Consider the following 18823-nt stretch of genomic DNA (forward strand, 5'->3'; position numbering starts at 1 on the left):
TAGCTAGTTCCTAAAATGTTGAGGCAGAGGGTACTTGCTGTAGCTCTGGTTGAGGGTGAGAGGCTGTCAGCACATAGTATGTCGGGCACGGGGAAACAGAGATCTGTGTGGGTACATGAGACCCTAAAAAAGTGGGTGGATCACTGGGAGTACCACCAGTTGGTCCAGGAGCTTCACCTCCATGATGGCTGTTTCCAGGCATATTTTAGGATGACTAGTGCCTCGGGGCAGTATGACAACCTGCAGTCTATCGTCAGGCCGTATAGCTCTGGGTATCCAGCAACCACAACCACCAGTTTCTCCTCCATTGTTTACCAACTGTAAACTTGTGACCACCACAGAAGATCCATCTCTCAAATCAAGTCAAGTCAACTTTATTCATAGAGCACATTTAAAAACAATCGTTGACCAAAGTGTTTTACAATGGATACAATTATGCACAACCAAGAAAAATAATCATCCAAAACAGCAGAGTTCCTGCTCACAGGTATTCTTAAAAACATCAATACAAAAGGTCTTAGAAATAAGGTCCAGCTTTGTTTAAAGCCTGGACTGATTTAAAATATGATACATACTGTAAATGCCTTGAGCAAATTCAATGGAAAGGAAGAATATCTAACAAATTTTGTAAGATGCTTTGGCTGATGATTTCCATTGCCTGGATTCCATTAAAAAATATTAAAACGAAACAGAAGGAAAGACAGAGGAGATGGAAAGAGAGAGTATTAAAGACAGTAAATGTTCTCATGATGTAGCACCAAAAGCTAGGGCAAAGAGATGGGTTTTAAGCCGGGCTTTGAATATATTTATAGAGGGTGAGGATCTAACTGTTTGTGGCAGGCTGTTCCACAGTTTCGGACCAACAACTGAAAAAGCTCTGTCACCTCTGATTTTTAACTTTGTAAGTGGGATGGAAAGCAGTGATTTGCCAGTGGATCTGAGGGGACGAGAGGTGGAATAGGGAGTGAGGAGTTCTGAAATATAATCTGGTGCTGGTTCATGCAGTGCTTTAAAAACAAATAAAAGAATCTTAAAATCAATCCTATACTTTACAGGTAACCAGTGAAGCGAGGCCAATACAGGGGAAATGTGATCACTTCTCCTGGTACCAGTAATGAGTCTTCCTGCTGAATTCTGAATGAGCTGCAAGCGTGACAGAGCTGACTGGTTGATGCTGGTATAAAGGGAATTACAGTAATCTAATCGGGAGGAGATGAAAGCATGTACCAGAATTTCTAAATCTTTTACGGACAGAAATGAGTTTTGCAATGGATCTTAGATGGAAGAAGCTTGAGCTGACAACTGAGCTGATCTGTTTATCAAATTTAAAGCCAGAGTCAAAGATGACACCAAGATTCTTTACATGAGATTTTAAATGTGAAGACAGAGGACCAAGAGCACTGGTAACAGAGGCAGAAATGTCTGTAGGGCCAAAGATAAGGACCTCCGTTTTGTCATGGTTCAGCTGGAGAAAGCTTCGTGCCATCCAAGATTTTATGTCATTGTCATAGTGAATTAATGCTACAAGGATCTGATGGTTTCAAAGGGAGGTACAACTGGAAATTATATGCATAACAGTGATAAGATATATTGTATTTCCTTAATATAGAGCCTAATGGAAGCATGTATAGTGAAAATAAAATTGGGCCTAAAATGGAACCTTGAGGAACACCATAGAAGATGGGGGCAGAGGGGGAGTACACATTACCAATTTGGACAGAGGCTGAGCAGCCTTGGAGGTCATCTGATTGTACAATGGGAAAAGATGACAAAGAAAGAGATGATGTAGGGTGTTTGTGCTCTGAATTGAAGTTCAGAGGAGTTCAGAGTACTCTGGCAAAAACGCCAGGCGCTTAAGAGTCCAGAAACCCGAGGTGTGTCGTAACTCAAAAACTGCGAGCAAAAAGCTTCATTCACATTACAAACAATAATTATAGCTGCTGCACAGCAATGGTCGGGGCAGGCAATTTTAGGCAAAATTAGGCAAGATGAAAACATTTTTTAAAATGTAAAAGTAGCTATTGGATAGACTCTGCATATTGACTGATAGCTAAGCCAAATAAACAGGGAAAAAAGACGAGGGATAACAGGGAAAAGTGTTGATGAGGAGTATTTGTCTCTCCGCAAAACTGCCTGGATCATAATTATTTTACCCTTAGTAGTCTCTAATCCACATAGCATGATGCCTGAACATAGGACTTTCACATTAGAATGTCCGTTCTGCCTCAGCTGAGGCTTGAACTCACAACTTCTGAGACTAAGGTCTGTCTTCTATCTCACTGAGCTAATTGGCAAGTGACAGTTCATGTGTGGTTTCACAAATTGACTAAGCCAAGCATCAGGGTGCCAGACAGTAGCCATCCATACCATGGAAAAGCAAATTTCAGAGTGAAAGTTCCAAAGCTGTAGCACATATGGTTGATTTGTTATGAATTTTTGAAGAAGAAGAAGAACATGCAGGATAACAATAGGGTCCTGGCAGCGTGGGCTGCTCGGCCCCTAATAAAAAGCCACCTCCAGCTGCTAAAACACTTTCTGTGTGATCCCCTTGTTTTAGTATTTATAAGCAATATTTTTGCATTTTCATTAGCTTTAAATCAACTGTGGTGAAACTCATCCATAAAAGTAGAATAAAGTGCTGATTAAGCTGTTTTAAACTTGAATGCCATGTGGATGCTAGGCGCAGCGCTTCTCCTAAGGCCCTCTCCTCATTGGGAACATTCGAAAAAAGATGCCTGTGCTGGGAAAAAATAAAACGCTATGTGGACAGAGGTCCTTTAATGCAACATTTTGTCAGGCTGGAGATAGGAGGTATGAATCTTAAAGATATAAACTGCCTTAGAATGAAAGTGACCACTTGAAATATCTAGTTCAAGGGTATTCATTAGTGAAATATTATTATTATTATTATTTTTTGTAATTATTATTTTTTTAGTATAGCAAAGGGCCGCAGGTTGGATTTAAACCCATGGCCCCTGCGGTAGGGACAATGCCTTTATACACAGGACACCTGCTCTACCAACTGAGCCACTGGGCACCCCAAATACTCTTCATTTTTAATGTTTTATGGGAACATTTGTTAGCAGAAAGTGGACAAAATACTAAAAAACAAACAAACAAAAATCCACGTACGTACCTTATATACCGAATAATACAACTTACACAGATATACCCAAAATAAATTAACAGTTTGTACTCAAGGCACGGCCTCCATGTTTGACTTGGACTTGAGAATCAAAGGGATGAAAACGTGGATTTTAAATACACACCCTATTGTGTACAGGCCTTTTACAGAGAGCACACACTGACACGTCACAGCAGGAAAATCCCAGGTGTAAATAAATGATTGACGGCCGAACTCCGTTTAGCTGCCACAGTTTGGTCCTGGTGTTGGGCATGCTCACACACTGTTAGAACTCACTGGGACATTTGAGTTGCTCATGTTATTAATTACAGCTGTGCTGTTGCTGCTATGACAAGTCAAAATGCTGTTTAAAAAAGATGATAAATGTGTATCCTCTGCGACTAAACTACAGTCTGCACATCCCCACATTGCCCTCAAGAGTAGGTCTCATCAGGCACAAGTGAAAACACCTATTTATATATGATGCAGGGCACCTTTGGGAGCTTTCAGGTGATCCACAAGAGGGAGCTGTGAGCTGCTTGTTCCTCTTCATCTTCATCATTAATCCAGAGATGCAGAGATGGACTGACTTCAGCCTCACACAGATTTAAAGCCACGTGTGTTTCTGTGTTTATTTATTAGGGTAACATCTCTATAAAGTTGTCTCTATGATGCCCAACAATTCAGTATATTCTAACCTCACATAAAAGGTGTTTAAAACTTATTGTTGCCTCTTTATTGTGTTTAAATCACCACCACAGGAAACGCATTTACATTTTCTCCTTACTGTGCATCACACGTGAAAACAGCTCCTGATGATGAGCAGCTGTTTTCTGTATGAAGTGGATGAGCATGTTAACATCCAGTCTCTTTCTGTCTCTATCAGGGCCGATCGGGGAGGGAGGGGGGCGCTCTGACCTCTCATGCTGCATTCAAAGCTGCTCGAAAACATGAGTTACATCTATATATTGAGCATGGGAGGGATTTTCTAATACACAGGACAGCTAATCCGAGGATTACACTAAAAATAGACACATTAAACCTATTTCTAAATATTATTTGATGTAGTTTGGAGCCCAAGAAGTCTTAAAATATAATGTATTCTATCTATTATTATCTTCATTATTATTATTATTGTATTTTTTTTTATAAACTGTGCTAAAATTTTGTTGTTTCTGGGGGTTTTTTGTAAACATTTTTACAGATGTTGCCTGCACCTTGGTACCAGAGTTCAGTGGTAGCAGAAGTGTGCAGATATATGACTTAAATAAAAAATATAACAAAGTAAAAATACTCTGGTACAAGTAAAAGTCCAACATTTACTTAAGTAAATGTAAATTTAGAAAGTAAACTGTAAATGACTGATGCATTAACATATGAGCATCTTTTTTTTATGGTAGTTGGTCGAGGTGATTTTAAATCAACAATCAGATCAAATTATGAAAAATCAGTTTTTTTAAATTAGTGAATTTGCATTAAAATAGGATGAAATATTCCCACTAGATTTTATTTCATTTTTTGTATAAAAACAACAACGAAAAACTGAACTGAATAAATAAAAATGAAATAAGATTCAATTTAAAAAAAAAACAAAAAAATAAAATGAAAATAAATAAAAAGATTTACATGCCAGATTAAGATTGCACGATTCAAAGTAGAATATTTTCAATGGACAATTTACTTACAGTTTCTTATTTTATTCAATTCAATTCATTTTTATAAATAAATACAACATAAATAAATGCACAGAATAAAACGGAACTCATTATAAAAGTAATAAATAAATAAGGGAGGGGATAAGATATCATTCATTCATACTCATGCATGCGCACATATGCACACTCAAGCAGTGCCAACATATGCCTTGAACAAAAACTACGTTAAAAATGATTGCACATAAAATAAATAAATGAATTTTAAAAGCTGCTTCTGTTTTGTATGAACACTTTATCAACAAAAATGTAGTGGAAGAAATATAATAAAATAGAATAAAATGAAATTTAATAAATAAATACAGTATGTAATACTTATTAATACTTCACATTTTGCTGATAATACATATGTGGTTTGTATTAAACTTAAAAAAAACCTTTTAAATATAAATGCAGTATTTTTAGACTGTCATTTCTATTTTTGTCACCTCTGCTTCAGCATAAATCCCTGTTTCATAGGATGACTGTAAGGTTCTGGTTCTTGATGGAGATCTTTTCCGAGCTTCCAGGCGGTCCCTGAAGGCAGCACCCTCCTCATCCCGGGTAAACGGCGTCACAGCCGCGATGTGTCATTTCGACGGATAAATTACCGCTCGTCAAAGCCGTCCCGTCTCCTCTGCTGTTCCAGAGCCAGGATGTCTGCGGACGGCCGTTAGCTAGTTAAATCCCCGTGTATTGTACACCTCTTCTTTAACACTTCACTCGCTCGGTTTCTAATTAGGACGAGGATGATATTTCCAGCGGGCAACATGTCCCTCATCGCGTCGGCTCTGGCGCTGCTCACCGTCGTCCTCTGCACTTCTCAGGGTAAGATTATGGAGCTCCATCCAGGCCGCGCGCCGCCTGCTAACGGTTTAACTCCACAGCCCTGCTAACGGCTGCCCCGCGTGCGTGTTCCTGATTTATCACAGCCGTTAATGATGGCGTGTGTTCCATGTAACGTCCTGTAGCGGCCACAGCGTGTTCTCATGATGCTCCCCGGCTGTTTACTTTAACCTCCATGTTTATTTCAGTCCTGGTAACTGTCACCAAACCGTCACTTCATAGTGTCTGTCCTCACTGATGCTGGGAGCCATTTGTTCACCACAGGGCTCCAGCTAACTACTGTGTTCCTTATCGATCAATCTGCTTATCGATTAATCGTTTGGTCTTTAAAAATCATTAGAAAACAGTGAGAAAAGCCTGTTAATTATATCCTAGAGTAGTTTATGTGCCACATACAGCCCAGTTTGATATCAAGTGGGCCACACGAGTAACACCACAGTATAATAACCTATAAATACACTTGTTTTACTGTAAATAAGTAAATTTATAAAATGTTATTTAATTTATAAAATAGATAAGGAACAGCCTGAGTTGTCTTAAATAAAAGACATGTAATTTCAATGTGGTACCGCCACACCAAATTGGAAGTTATTAATGAAGCATGTTAAGTTACCCGCTGCCTTACAAACCATTCACAAATTTAAAGTTTTGGCAGGGCCTCAGCCACCATATTATTTTAGGATATAAGTTTGATACAGATTCTTTTTGACCTAAGCTGCTGATTGACGCTATTTTTGCACAGTGATCAGTATCGTCCCAAAAGTACAACATATCCAGATTGATCTCCAGATTCCTCTCGTCTCCCTAAACTGTGATTATAAACATGTATGCAGTTTTTTTTTCATCACATTTTAATTAAATCTGAAACTTAAATGTGAAAGTTAATTATTTTCACTCAGGACCTTTAACCTATTAAAGGTACAGTGTGTGAGATTTAAGGTGATTTAGTGCCATCTAGTGGTGAGGACTGCACATTGCAACCAGCTGAAACTTAGTTACAATTCCTCCAGTGTTTATTGGAGGTTTTCACGGGAGCCAAATTATCCACAGATAATAGTCCATGGAGACCATGGTCGTTATTAACATTTCATTCTAAGGTAACAAAAACATGACTGGTCTTATTTTCACGTGATTGTACTCTAAAGGAAATATACTTATTGTATTATATTCCATTTCTGCCAATTATATGCCCCTAAATCCTGCACACTGGACCTTGAAGGGAAACTTAAGGTGTCTTAGTTTACAGGTTTGACTATAAAGTCACTGCACAATGCAAGGGGGTGCTGGTAAGCTTTAGTTTTTACATTTATGTCTTTATCAATTAAAGCTCAAAAAGAACATAAATATAATGTGATCAGTATCTTTAAATATGACCCCAATGAGTTGTTTTTTTTTGTTTTTTTTTAGAGAACTGTATTCTAGTCAGGTTTAACTCCTGAAACCTGGCACCTCTTAGCCTTCACATGTGCATCAATATTAAGTGTGCAAAGTCATTCAGAGGGCCAGACTGGACCCTTTGGTGGGCCGGTTCTGGCCCACGGGCAGTATGTTGTGGCACTACTGCTTTATAGCCTAAAGTGACTTCTTCAAATATCTTGTTTTGTCCAACCAACGTTTACAATCCTGAAAATGTTAAACTTACTATAATATAAGACCGAGAAAAGCAGCACATCCTCCCATTTGAGAACATGCAGGTACCACACTTTGGGCATTTTTGCTTGAAAAATGACTCATGTTTGATTGATTATCAAATAGTTGCAGATTAATTTTCTGTCCACGAAATAATCCTTGTTTTTTGAAAAGGAAACTATAGTTTCCCTGGTTTTTGTGTGTGTTTGTTCAGCTAAACTGTTACTATTTTATTAATCTCTCAAGACAGATTCTGCAATTTACATTGTAAAGGAAGAACTTTTTTTTTTTAACTGATGGATTTCCAGATTGCTATTTTATTAAATTTTTTTTTTTTAAATTTTTAATTAAATAGTAAAAAATAGATAGATAGCTAATATTGTGTATATTGTTAACATTACGGGTGGGGAAAAAATCGATACAGCTTAGTATACAGTAATTTGCATGGCAGTAGTGCATCATACTTGGCACCTGCCAAGTATTGATTTTTTTTATTATAGGAATGATTAATGTTGCAAATACAAATTAAACATTTGGTAACCAACTAAAATAATAAATTTGTCGTTTTTCAGTCCACAAGATACATTTTGTTGCAATAAGTATTTTTAAAGGGAGATGAACGGACTGAATACTTTATCTTATTCGATAAAACAGATGTTAAAGTTTTCCTTAGGGGGCATGATTTGCAGTTGACAAAAATGTAATAAAATAAATTGCAATATATGTTATCGCAGTACTCAGGATATCACAAAACATTTAAAATCGCAGTAGTGTTTGTGTATTGTGGTTTAAATATTAATATCCTTAATATCCTAACCTGAGTTAACATTAGCCTGACAATAGGTTTCGGGATAAACAATATTATTATTTAATTTAACGTAATTTAATTTAATTGTTTTTTATTGTTTTTTGTTTTGTTTTTTGTTCAAGAATGAAAGTACGGTACAAAAATGCCTTTATTTTCCAACACAATATTGCCTTAAACACTGTTTGCCTAAAAAAGATAGGCTAGTCATTACAAGGCAATATGTACAAGACAGTATTACAATAATATCAGACAAATAGTTATTTTGCTTTTATTTGACTGTTATTTGACTCTTAAAAGTTAAGAGGCCACAGCAGTTTAAAACTTCTACTACACAACAATAGATTTTATAAATAATATCAAGACTTAAATCAAATGGCACAATAAGAGTTCTTGATGCCAGCTCTCAAAGGTCAACATCCAAACTTCATCCAAACAGTTTCACCAGCCAAGTCTTCATAGATTTTGGCTCCACGCTGCAGATATCCTCTAATGGAGTTTCCATTAGTTTAATACACTTCGAGGAATCATCGGTTCAACAAACAAGTGTGGCTCTCTGAGGACAAACATGCTGTTTAATTCTCAGTATTCAGTCAGGTCGTATTGGGAAAGATACTTTATGTGCGTCAGTGTTCTCCCAGATGTGAGAAAACAAAGGTCAGTGTGACTTTTAGCAGCTTGTGCACACGTGTGGCTGTTTTCACCAGGCTGTAATTTAGTGTGCCTGGAATTCTATGTTATGGAAAACATAATGAGGCCAGCTCCTTCCAACTCAATTTAGGACTCGCTATGTATTTATTCTGATGACCGACAGTATGCTGAATGTTTCTCAGTGAGTGTGTGAAGTTTAGTCTCTAAAGAAACACCACAGATCTTTGTTTTATTTCTGGCTTTTGGAAAAAGTTGATCATGTGAACTTGTACTATACAGTGGCCAAAAATAGCAACTTTTATGATAGTGGGTTTGATTGTTTAGGTCATTTTGTCAAGCAAAAATGCCAGTTTTTGGACTTTTGGTTAGACAAAAAGACATTTAGGGCCTTTTGATGCTCAAATGATTAGTTGGTTGAAAAATAATTGTTTGATGATGAAAATAATCCTTAGTCACAGCCCCAGAATTAATACCTGGACTTAAAAAAAAAAAAATCAGACATTTAAATCCAAGGTACCTTACTCCACCCCTAATCAGTTTTCAACCTCTGCCACAGTGAACCGCTGAATAATGCATTACGGCTGTGTTTGGCCTGGAATAAGAAAGAAGAGCCAGTACATTTTCAAAATAAATATTTATTTTCTCCCCAAGGCAGAACAAAGCGGTGTCTGTAAGTGAGCGAGCACGTCAGAATGTGTGATACAATAGAAGCAACAGCATGTCGGCAAATTTGAGGATAATAAATTCTTCAGAGGACAAATTGAAGTCCGACCTGCTGCTTCCTTCGTTCTCTTTCTCTCTGTACTTCTTTTCATTTTGATTGTCTTCCTCGTAGTGTCACGCCGCCTCACACTTTGTGTTTTTGTTTCGCAGTCAGTGGGAACGAGGACTGTCTGTGGTACGTGGACAAAAATGGCACCTGGCACAATGGCTTTGACTGCCCTCTCATCACGTTCTGCTGTGGGAACTGCCACCGACGCTACTGCTGCCTGGACGCCTTCAAGATGATCACAGAGAGGGAGCAGAAGCGCTGCATGCTCTTCCAGTTCAGGTAGGAGCAGCTGGGTTTTAATTTAATGACTTATTTATAAATGTACTCGACACCAAGAGTCAGTGTTTGTGTTCACAATTCAAGGCCATCACTGCAGGGATCACGTATCCTCCATTTTCCAAAGGCGGACTTTAACATCCTGCTGGAGGAAATTTGTAGCCACAGTCTGTACAATGAGATGCACCCTTGAGCATCTGTTAACTGAAATCCATCCATACAAAGTACACACTGTACTACACTAAAACAATTCAACAAAGCAAGAGCCTTTCAATTACATCACTGTAATGGATTGATCCCCACAGTGTAATATGTTCTCATTAGTCCTTCTCTCACATCAGCGCTCCCCTGTGAGTGGTTGTGATAATGCTGGACTAAGCAAGCCCGTACCTGAGAGACTGCACCATGGCACTTTCCCTCCACAGCACTGGAAACCATCCATCACCATCCAGTAGCGAGCAGACAACCTGCAGCTTATTAAGCCCAGTGGGAGATCAGATCAGTGGGCGGCGGAGGCTGAGCTGAAATGGAGGGCTTTGTTGCTTCACCGAGACGATGAGGTGATGGGATGTGGTGGAGAGAAACAGAGAGAGACGCAGGGTGTACGTCATTAATTCTGATGTGATTTCAGGGTCAGTCTGTGTTAAACAGCCCGACTGAATCAAAAGCTTCACATCACAGCCATCTCCGCTTTAATCCCCTCTAAAGTGAGTCGTAATTAGCGTGATAGAGGGGGAGGAACGACGCGAGGCGAGATGATCAAAGCAAGAAAGGAAATGCTTTGTAACTTAAGCGCTTGTCTGTTTTCTCCTCTCAGCCCCACCACTTTAGCCGGCATCGCCTCCTCCATCCTGCTGTTTGTGGCCATCATTGCGACCATGGTGTGCTGCTTCATGTGCTCCTGCTGTTACCTCTACCAGAGGAGGCAGCAGAGGGGCAGGACACCTTATGATGGTGAGACCTCCACTCTTTACGTCCAAGCATTTACATACGAGTCTATAGTTTCCCTTCACAGCTGTCTGTACTTTTTGACCCACAGCCCAGCAGATCCCCATGGCCAGCTATCCAGTGGAGCCCATGTATGACGCCTATGGAAAACCACTGGGACCCTCTGACTATCCACACGCAGGTTATCCAATGGCACCCCAGTACCCTGGAATGCCTCCACAGTACCCTATGATGCAGCCTGGACCTTATCCACCACACCTGATGGACCCTGCATACAACCAGGGTAAGCATTAGACATTATTTCCACATTTTTTATCTGCACTAACAACCAAAAAACTCATCTAAAAAAGCTCAAACACACACACATGCACATAAATCAATGTGCCAATATCCTGTCTCAATTACAAGCTCTGTTACTTGCCTTTGGGACAGTGAAGTGGCCCCTGCTGGAGCCAATATACACAGGAAGTGCGTCTTGTGTCTATTAGGGCCTGTGTGCACATAGCGCTTTCTTTGGTAGAGAGCCAGTGGTGGCAGGGCACTGGGGAGTGCTTCATAAAAAACTACTCCCAGCAATTTTTGATGAGGCGACATTAACGGAGGGTTGTTTACACAGCTAACAAGCTTGTACAAGATACCAGCGTATATGTACGGGGATAAAAGCACTCACTAGCAATATTGAGTCCAGCTGATATTCTTCCACAAATGAGCCTCTCTGTCTCTGTTATGGTAGTTTTTGTCTGACATATAGCTCAGAGAGACAAAGCGGCAGCCTCTGAGGATGAAAAATGAAGCCAACACAGAAGTGAAACGGTTTTGGTTTCTATAGCTAACTACCTCATTAACTACAGCTGTACGGGGGTAATTGTTATATAACTCACCTCTTTACATTTTATTAAGGCTTAAACTTACATATAATTAAGGGCATGCCACTTCGAATGACAGGCTGTCTGCTGATAGTGTCCTGGGGTCTCATTTATAAACATTGCGTACACACAAAACGAGGCCTGAATGAGGCGTACGCCACTTCCCAAGCAAACATTGTGATCTATAAAAACATACTTGATGGGAGAAACTTTGACCCATGCTTACAAACATTTAAGAGATGAGAAATTGGCGACACAGATAGTGAGGTGGAAGCCTGATAGTAGAAATTGTCATTGCACACACAATTTTTGGCTTTTGTTCGTATGTACACTTTTAGTATGGATCCTATGCATTGTTTTATAAATGAGACCCCAGGACTCAAGGCTTCAGAACAGGAGTCCACAAACTAGTGGGCGATGTCATGGTAGCTACGTCCAGTCTATGGGATAGACACGGCCCGAGCAAGCTTATCCTCCATTCCCTTGGTTACCAGAGTGACAAGTCCCGCCTCATGTGATTGGTTTCCTGAAAGCGCCTTGTCTGGAGGACACAGCATGCAGCAGCATACACTCTCACCTCATTGGGAACAATCAAAAAAGAAGCTGGTGCCCAGAAAAAAAACGCTCTGTGGACACACGCCCTTACCCTGCTAACGGCAGGAAGTAAGAACAGTGATGTTGGTTTTTTAGATCACAGATTGCCATAAAATCTGTTTAAGGATATCAGTGTTTCCCACAGGATTTTGGGAAACTATGAAGAAGAAAATTTTGAACATTGTAAATTGAAATTGAAATGAATTTGTATACAAAATGTACAGAAAGGTAAAATCATCAAGTTTTGAAAAAGTATTGCAATTTCATTTTGTCTTTAATTTTATTATCTTATATTATCTTTGTAATATGATTATCTTATATAATGTTATTACTATCCTAAAACATTCTCCAGGTCCTCTGTAACTCTGCAGGACTTATTTCCACCCTGCCCAGCAGCAGTACCGTGGCGAACGGTCCCTAACTGCGGGGAGAACGGAGCAGGCTTCCCCGGAGGTCCGCCGCTTTTCCCGGTCCCTCTTCTCCACACTTTGGGCTCTAGTTTCGCAGACCGGGTGAGGCGAGGGCGCAGCGCACCTGCGCTTCGCCAACTGGGTGTGGCCAGGCGGATTTTGCAAGTTTGGCACACCGTGCGCGCTGGCGCAGCTACTCATCTGTCCCACCTCCGTCCCTCCAAAAGTCGGAAAGAGGGAGGAGAGAAGGCGTGGAGTGGGTTTTACACACATCACACCAATCAAATGAGCCCCTCTCCTTGCCCTTAAATGTGCCGCATGAAGGCGTAATGAGAGTTTACTCAATTCGCCATGGCAGAAGAGAGCAGCAGCGTCAGACAGCCAAACTTCTCCCAGGAGGAACCTGATGTTTTGGTCCGGGAGGTCTGCTCGCAGTGTCCAAATATATGGAACTGCGAGCAGACCTCCACGGGCTGATGATGCAAAGGTAGCCGGGGAGGAGGTCACCACAATTGTAAATCAATGATGCGTTTCTCTCGTGCGCGCGCTCTCTCTTTCTCTCTCGCAGTCTCACTCTGTTTCTTTTGTTTTGACTTTTCTAAGATGACAGATGCTGAATATATGCTCCCTATCTGATGCTGTGGCTGTTTGTGGTTGGCTGAGAGGGATGTGAACTCATTAGTTTGCAGCTGTTTAATCAAATCAGGTTGGGTTTCCATTACGCGTGCCAAACGTGCCAAACGGTGCCAGTCCCCTTTGATCTGACATCAGATGTGACGGGACAGTCGATATAGAGATACATTTATGTGCTGATTGCAGATAGTTGCATTGAATAGTGTTTTTTTTGGTTATTTATTGCATTGTTAATGTGCCTGATATTCTGGAAACCTGCCTGTGAGGTTTTGGTGACGTGTGCGCACTGTCCGCCGGTCAGCCAAACTTCGGCTTACACCGGCTGCGCTCCCCCTGCGCTGACAGTAGACCTGGTTTCAGATGGCAAGCTTTTAGCGCACCTTCGGCGAAGCCTTTTGGCACGAAACTATCACTGCGCCAAGCTGGATCTGTCGACACCTCCCCCTGCTGCGCCACCAAACCCATCTCAGCGCACCTCGGTCTGCCAAACTACCAAACTGAGCTCGAAACTAGCTCTGTGTGGGGTTCGCCACCCTGCGCTGTGCCGGGAAACTAGAGCCCTTTGACTTATTTCCACCCAGCCGACAGTGGGACTTATATTCATTGTGCCAACAGTGGCTTGGAAAACTGCTCATAACCGTGTCACACGGGGAAGAGGGAAGAGGGAAGGCGGCTGGAGTTCCTCCAACATTTGTGGTTAGATTATCATATATTTTTATTGACAAAAATATAGGCTGCTTCGGCTGATTTTTTTTTTGCCCCTAAATATTTTTTACAGTTCGCACACACGTAGTTTTAGTTGAGTGAAATGCTCGCACTGTCGAGCGCTGGATCTGACAGCCTGAGCACATCGGCACAAAACGCTACAGCGTTCGAGATATTATTTATATTATGAGAAGTCAATACTTTCGGCAGCCTAAATCTTTTATTTAGAAACTATGGCGGGTCAAATTAAACTATGGCGGGCTGCCATAGTTTCGTTAATTAATGGGAAACACTGGATATTTAATTGGCCACGGGGTGTTTGGGTGACACCCTTGTGTTACCTGGAGGACCAACACCAGATGAAAATCTGAACAAGAAATAGAAGTAGCTCAGTCCGCAGGGACTTCTCTTGGGAACTGGAGGGTCACTTCTTCAAGTCCCCGTACAGACCAAATACGGACATGTGCCAGTTCATGCTCCTGGGCACTGCCGATGTGTCCCTGAGTAAGGCACTGAACTCTGTTTATGCATGTGTCTGTAGTTAACAGCATAGTGAAAAAATTTAGTTTCCCACTGAGGGGCTTATGAAGGAATGCTTTCTATCTTAACAAAGTGATCAGTAATTTGCCATCGGATTTAGACACTGTCCTCTAGAACCAGCAGCAGTTGAAAAGGTCACCTTAAATGGAAAGTATCTCATGATTTATCGCTCATCTCATGACATTCTGACTTGTCTCAGTGGGAAAAGCGAGAATGTAAATAGTGAAAATAATGACTGAATTCCATTAGCTGCTTTGATTTCAGGTTTCTGATATTGTGCATGCTAGCTCACTGTCACTCTCACTGAAACATTTGAATACAGCAGAGCCATTGTTGGTGTCATTAGTAATACCTGTGCTTTTCCTACTGTGACAAGTCAAAATGTCTGCTGTGAGAAAGGCCTATTGCCAGGAAATTTGACATTTTTAGCAGCTCTAAGGATTACATTGTTGGGTCCAGTTCAGACCAAAGATTTGCAGCGGGACTAAACTGTTTTAGAACGTTACAGAAAAAAAGTTGCAGCAGTGTGAACTGGCTGGTCTGAGCTCGACTCAAATGATGGCTGATGGTGTCACCTGCAGCTCAGCAGGTCAAATTGCTGGCGGCTGGTTTTAGAACATAAAGCCTGTCACCTCACCTGTTTCAACAGTGAATGTAGCTAGGTCCACTGGTCAAGTCAAATGAACGAGAACGACATGTTCACTTGCTGCAGCAGGTGCTCTGTCCCCACCAGTCCCTCTGTTGCTGGTGGTGGGTTGCTGATGCTGCTCGCTGTATGTGCTTATGCCCCCACACACACATTCTCATTTGATTAATTGGTGCTGGTTAATAATATTATTGTGGCGTATTTATTATGAATACAGTCCATCTGATGTTGGTTTTATTTCTGTTTTTCGCCATTTCATCACGACTGCTTATGCAGCTGTAGCCAGTATCTCACTATCACTATTCTCATTCATATTTAAGAAGCGACAAATTATATTCAGCCACAAAATAAGCCTGAAAAGATGGAAACAGAACAGATGTACAGGGAGTTGTTGCATAGAGATGATACACCGCCTCGTCTAGTTGCATTGGTGTGAACCAGCAGGTATTTAGAACGTTGCAGAATGGTGCATTGTCGTGGATCTTTGGTCTGAACTGGGCATAAGTCACCATATCTTAAAGGGAAATTTCGGTTTATTTCAACCTGTCTCCTATCATCCTAAATCTGTTTCAAGTGACTAGTGACATAAAAATAATAGTTAGCGTGTTAGCCGTTAGCCTAGACACAGCCGGGTCGCATAGTAGCGTCAGACCTGTTAAAACGTAAGTGAACGGGCAACCTTCAAGTGCAAAGTTAGTCCACTAAACAAGCCTTTTCTCCACAAAGACCGCCTCATATTGTTAGGATAAATGTCAGAGAACATATAGAAAACGACATGTAAATGTGTTGTCTTACCTTACCGGTGTGGTGCCATGTTTGTTTACCATCTAGCTCTGCTTTCCAAAGCGCAGCCGAAATATCGCGAGAACAAGCAGCGATCTCATACCGTGCCTGAAATCTCGTGAGCTCTAGAAAAATCCCAGCTGGATACTAACGTTACTCCAGGTGGAGGTGTCTCGTCCTCGGTCACATCCAGACCTTGAAAATAAGGCTGTAACCGGTCTCATTCCTTGCAACAGAGGCATTCCTCTTCTGTGGGCACTGGGGCACAGCATTCACAGGTACACCACCAATCTCCAGAGCTACTCAGCCTTGCAGCAGCCATTCCTCCTCTCTCGTCCTCTACCTTTTGCGCCTCTCTGTCTCTCCTCCTCCATTCTTCAATTTCACGAAGCTCTTCGTCAGTGTATTCTGGCTCAAATAAATAAGGGCGGCCATCTAACTCTGCAAAATCAAATTCCTCCTCCACAAAGTCGAAGTCTGGCAAAAGTCAGCCATTGTTCTATAAATCTTTCATAAAATAAATGAATGAACTTTTCAGGCTACTGTCCGGTTCTGCCTTCCAGCTGTTGCTGCTTGTTCTCGCGAGATTTCAGGCACAGTATGACACCGGTAAGGTAAGACAACATGTTTACATGTCGTTTTCTATATGTTCTCTGACTTTTTTCCTAACGACATGAGGCGGTCTTTGTGGAAAAAAAGCTTGTTTAGTGGACCAACTTTGCACTTGAAGGTTGCCCGTTCACTTACGTTTTAACAGGTCTGACGCTACTATGCGGCCCGGCTGTTTCTAGGCTAACGGCTAACATGCTAACTATTATTTCTATGTCACTAGTCACTTGAAACAAATTTAGGACGATAGGAGACAGGTTGAAATAAACCAAAATTTCCCGTTAACAGCTGTTTTATTTTTGAGAATGAATCCTACTGAATTTGCTGGCTTTTATTCATTTTATTTTCTAATTGATTTTTACAGTAGTCGTATATGAAGATCTGACTTTATTTTATCTTTCTACCAACTTATTTTTCAGCCCCTCCACCTTACTCTCCACCTCAGTATCCTGGACATTGATGAGCTCGTCTGCACGCACACATACACACAGAGGGAAACAACAGCAACTGAGAGCAAAGACTGTTTCAAAAGGAGAAGGCAGCAACACTCTCACACTCAAACACACACACACACACACACACACACTCACACAAACACTCAAATGCTACAACTCGACTAGCAGTGGTTTGTCTGTGAAAGAGAACAGGAGGCACTTTAAGGGTTGTTTTTTTCTTTCTTTGTTTATTTACAATGTTGTCCTACTTTTCCCAGAGTATTTACGTAAGTCAAATTCTGTTCTGCAACCTGACGCCTCGACACTCCCGGCGGGTTTCACAGAGGCCGTCACACCATCCCCAAAGTGAGGAGGTATCCGGCTGGCGTCTCAACTCTGTGCTGCCACTTGTGCTCTGACACACTCACCTCAATGACAGGGTGTGACCTAAAGATGGCAAAGAGGGGGATAGGAGGGATTTACAAATATGATAATGCACTCCCTCGTTAGTGATCAAAGGGAAAATGCTTTACTTCCTCACTTTTGTTAAATTTGTAATAAATTGAAGTGAATTTGAAACTGCCTACGGCTACATTCCAGGTCACACATTCTCCACACGCTCCAAATATGATTACATGATGTCTTTATTTCTGTATTTGATGTTTTTTTCCTGTAATATTTTAGAGGCTAAAGTGAAAAACAAACTGCATGTTTGATTAAAAAGATGACATGTTTGGCTCAAAGGCAGCGTGATGCTGTCTTAAATTGGCAGGCGAAGGATTTCATGGTACTCCTAATTCTGTGTGAGATGCCTTTAGTCACCCGTTAGTTTAAACTCTGTCTCTTCTTTTCTGTATCTAACTCGACTAATTTACTTTATGGTAGTATATTATCTGCACCATTCTAATGTAACATCTCGACATCAGCATGCTACTCCAGTCAAAGCTATCTGTCCTCTCATGCTTCTTTTCTGGTTTTAAATGAATTAGAGGTCTTTAGATTAATCCCATAATGCCACGTAGGATGTTTTCCAGTGAAATTCATGTTAAATGTTTATTTCTTGTAACATATCAGGTCAGGGGAGTTGCAGATCTTGCTGCTTTGGTTAAAACAAAAAATGTCCCGCCTTACAATAATTAAACATGACGACAAAAAAAAAAAAGAGATTAACTATTTAAATACATATTTTGTAAATCTGTTCTTCAGCTGAATATTTTATGATATTGTAACAAGTTATTTTAAACATAATGTATTGTTATTGTAACATAAGATATGACGTTTTAGCATTTCTGGCATCTTTCCATTTGGTATTTGTCATTATCGAAGTTACCTCTTACTGTGAATGGGTTCTCACCTTGTGGACTAGCTACGAAGCCAAAAATCACTACTGTTGAAAAAGTAGATTTTTTTTTACCACCTCTCTTTAAATTCGTGGTTTGACATTTTGGGAAGTATGCTTTCTTGGCTTAGAGTTAAGGATCAATACCAATATCATGTCTCTATGGTAAATAAGCAGAGGTGCATTTAGGTGAGGCAAATGATTGGCAAAAAAAAATGGGAAAATGGGCCCCCAATGGCCACTCTCATTTGCACATTTCGCATTGACAACTATAAACCCCCTTAAATCACCCATAAGACACTATAGACCGAATCACAATGTTTAATTTCAAGAACTAAAATCCTCATGTACATAAAATCCAACAGCACTGAGAAAACGCTGACTCAGTTAGTTAGCCATCCATTAATTGGCCAACTACAAAAAGGCCCAAAAAAAATCAGTATCAGTTTAAGTGTATGCTATATTTAGAATGTTTTCACGCTTCACCTTGCCAACAGCCTGTTCTAACAGGGAAGTGAAGCC

General features: G+C 40.6%; 1 protein-coding gene across 1 annotated transcript; it reads left to right on the forward strand.

Annotated features, from left to right (window-relative positions):
- The first annotated feature begins 5415 nt into the window (after positions 1–5415).
- On the forward strand, positions 5416–18124 carry shisa4 (shisa family member 4). The gene is made up of 5 exons (XM_033627344.2): positions 5416–5643; positions 9620–9797; positions 10612–10748; positions 10834–11025; positions 16948–18124. The coding sequence occupies exons 1-5, from the start codon at positions 5565–5567 to the stop codon at positions 16986–16988; spliced, it is 627 nt and encodes a 208-aa protein (XP_033483235.2). The 5' UTR covers positions 5416–5564; the 3' UTR covers positions 16989–18124.
- Positions 18125–18823: the final 699 nt, after the last annotated feature.

The sequence above is a fragment of the Epinephelus lanceolatus genome, chromosome 1, assembly GCF_041903045.1.
Source record: "Epinephelus lanceolatus isolate andai-2023 chromosome 1, ASM4190304v1, whole genome shotgun sequence".
NCBI classification, from domain to species: domain Eukaryota; kingdom Metazoa; phylum Chordata; class Actinopteri; order Perciformes; family Serranidae; genus Epinephelus; species Epinephelus lanceolatus.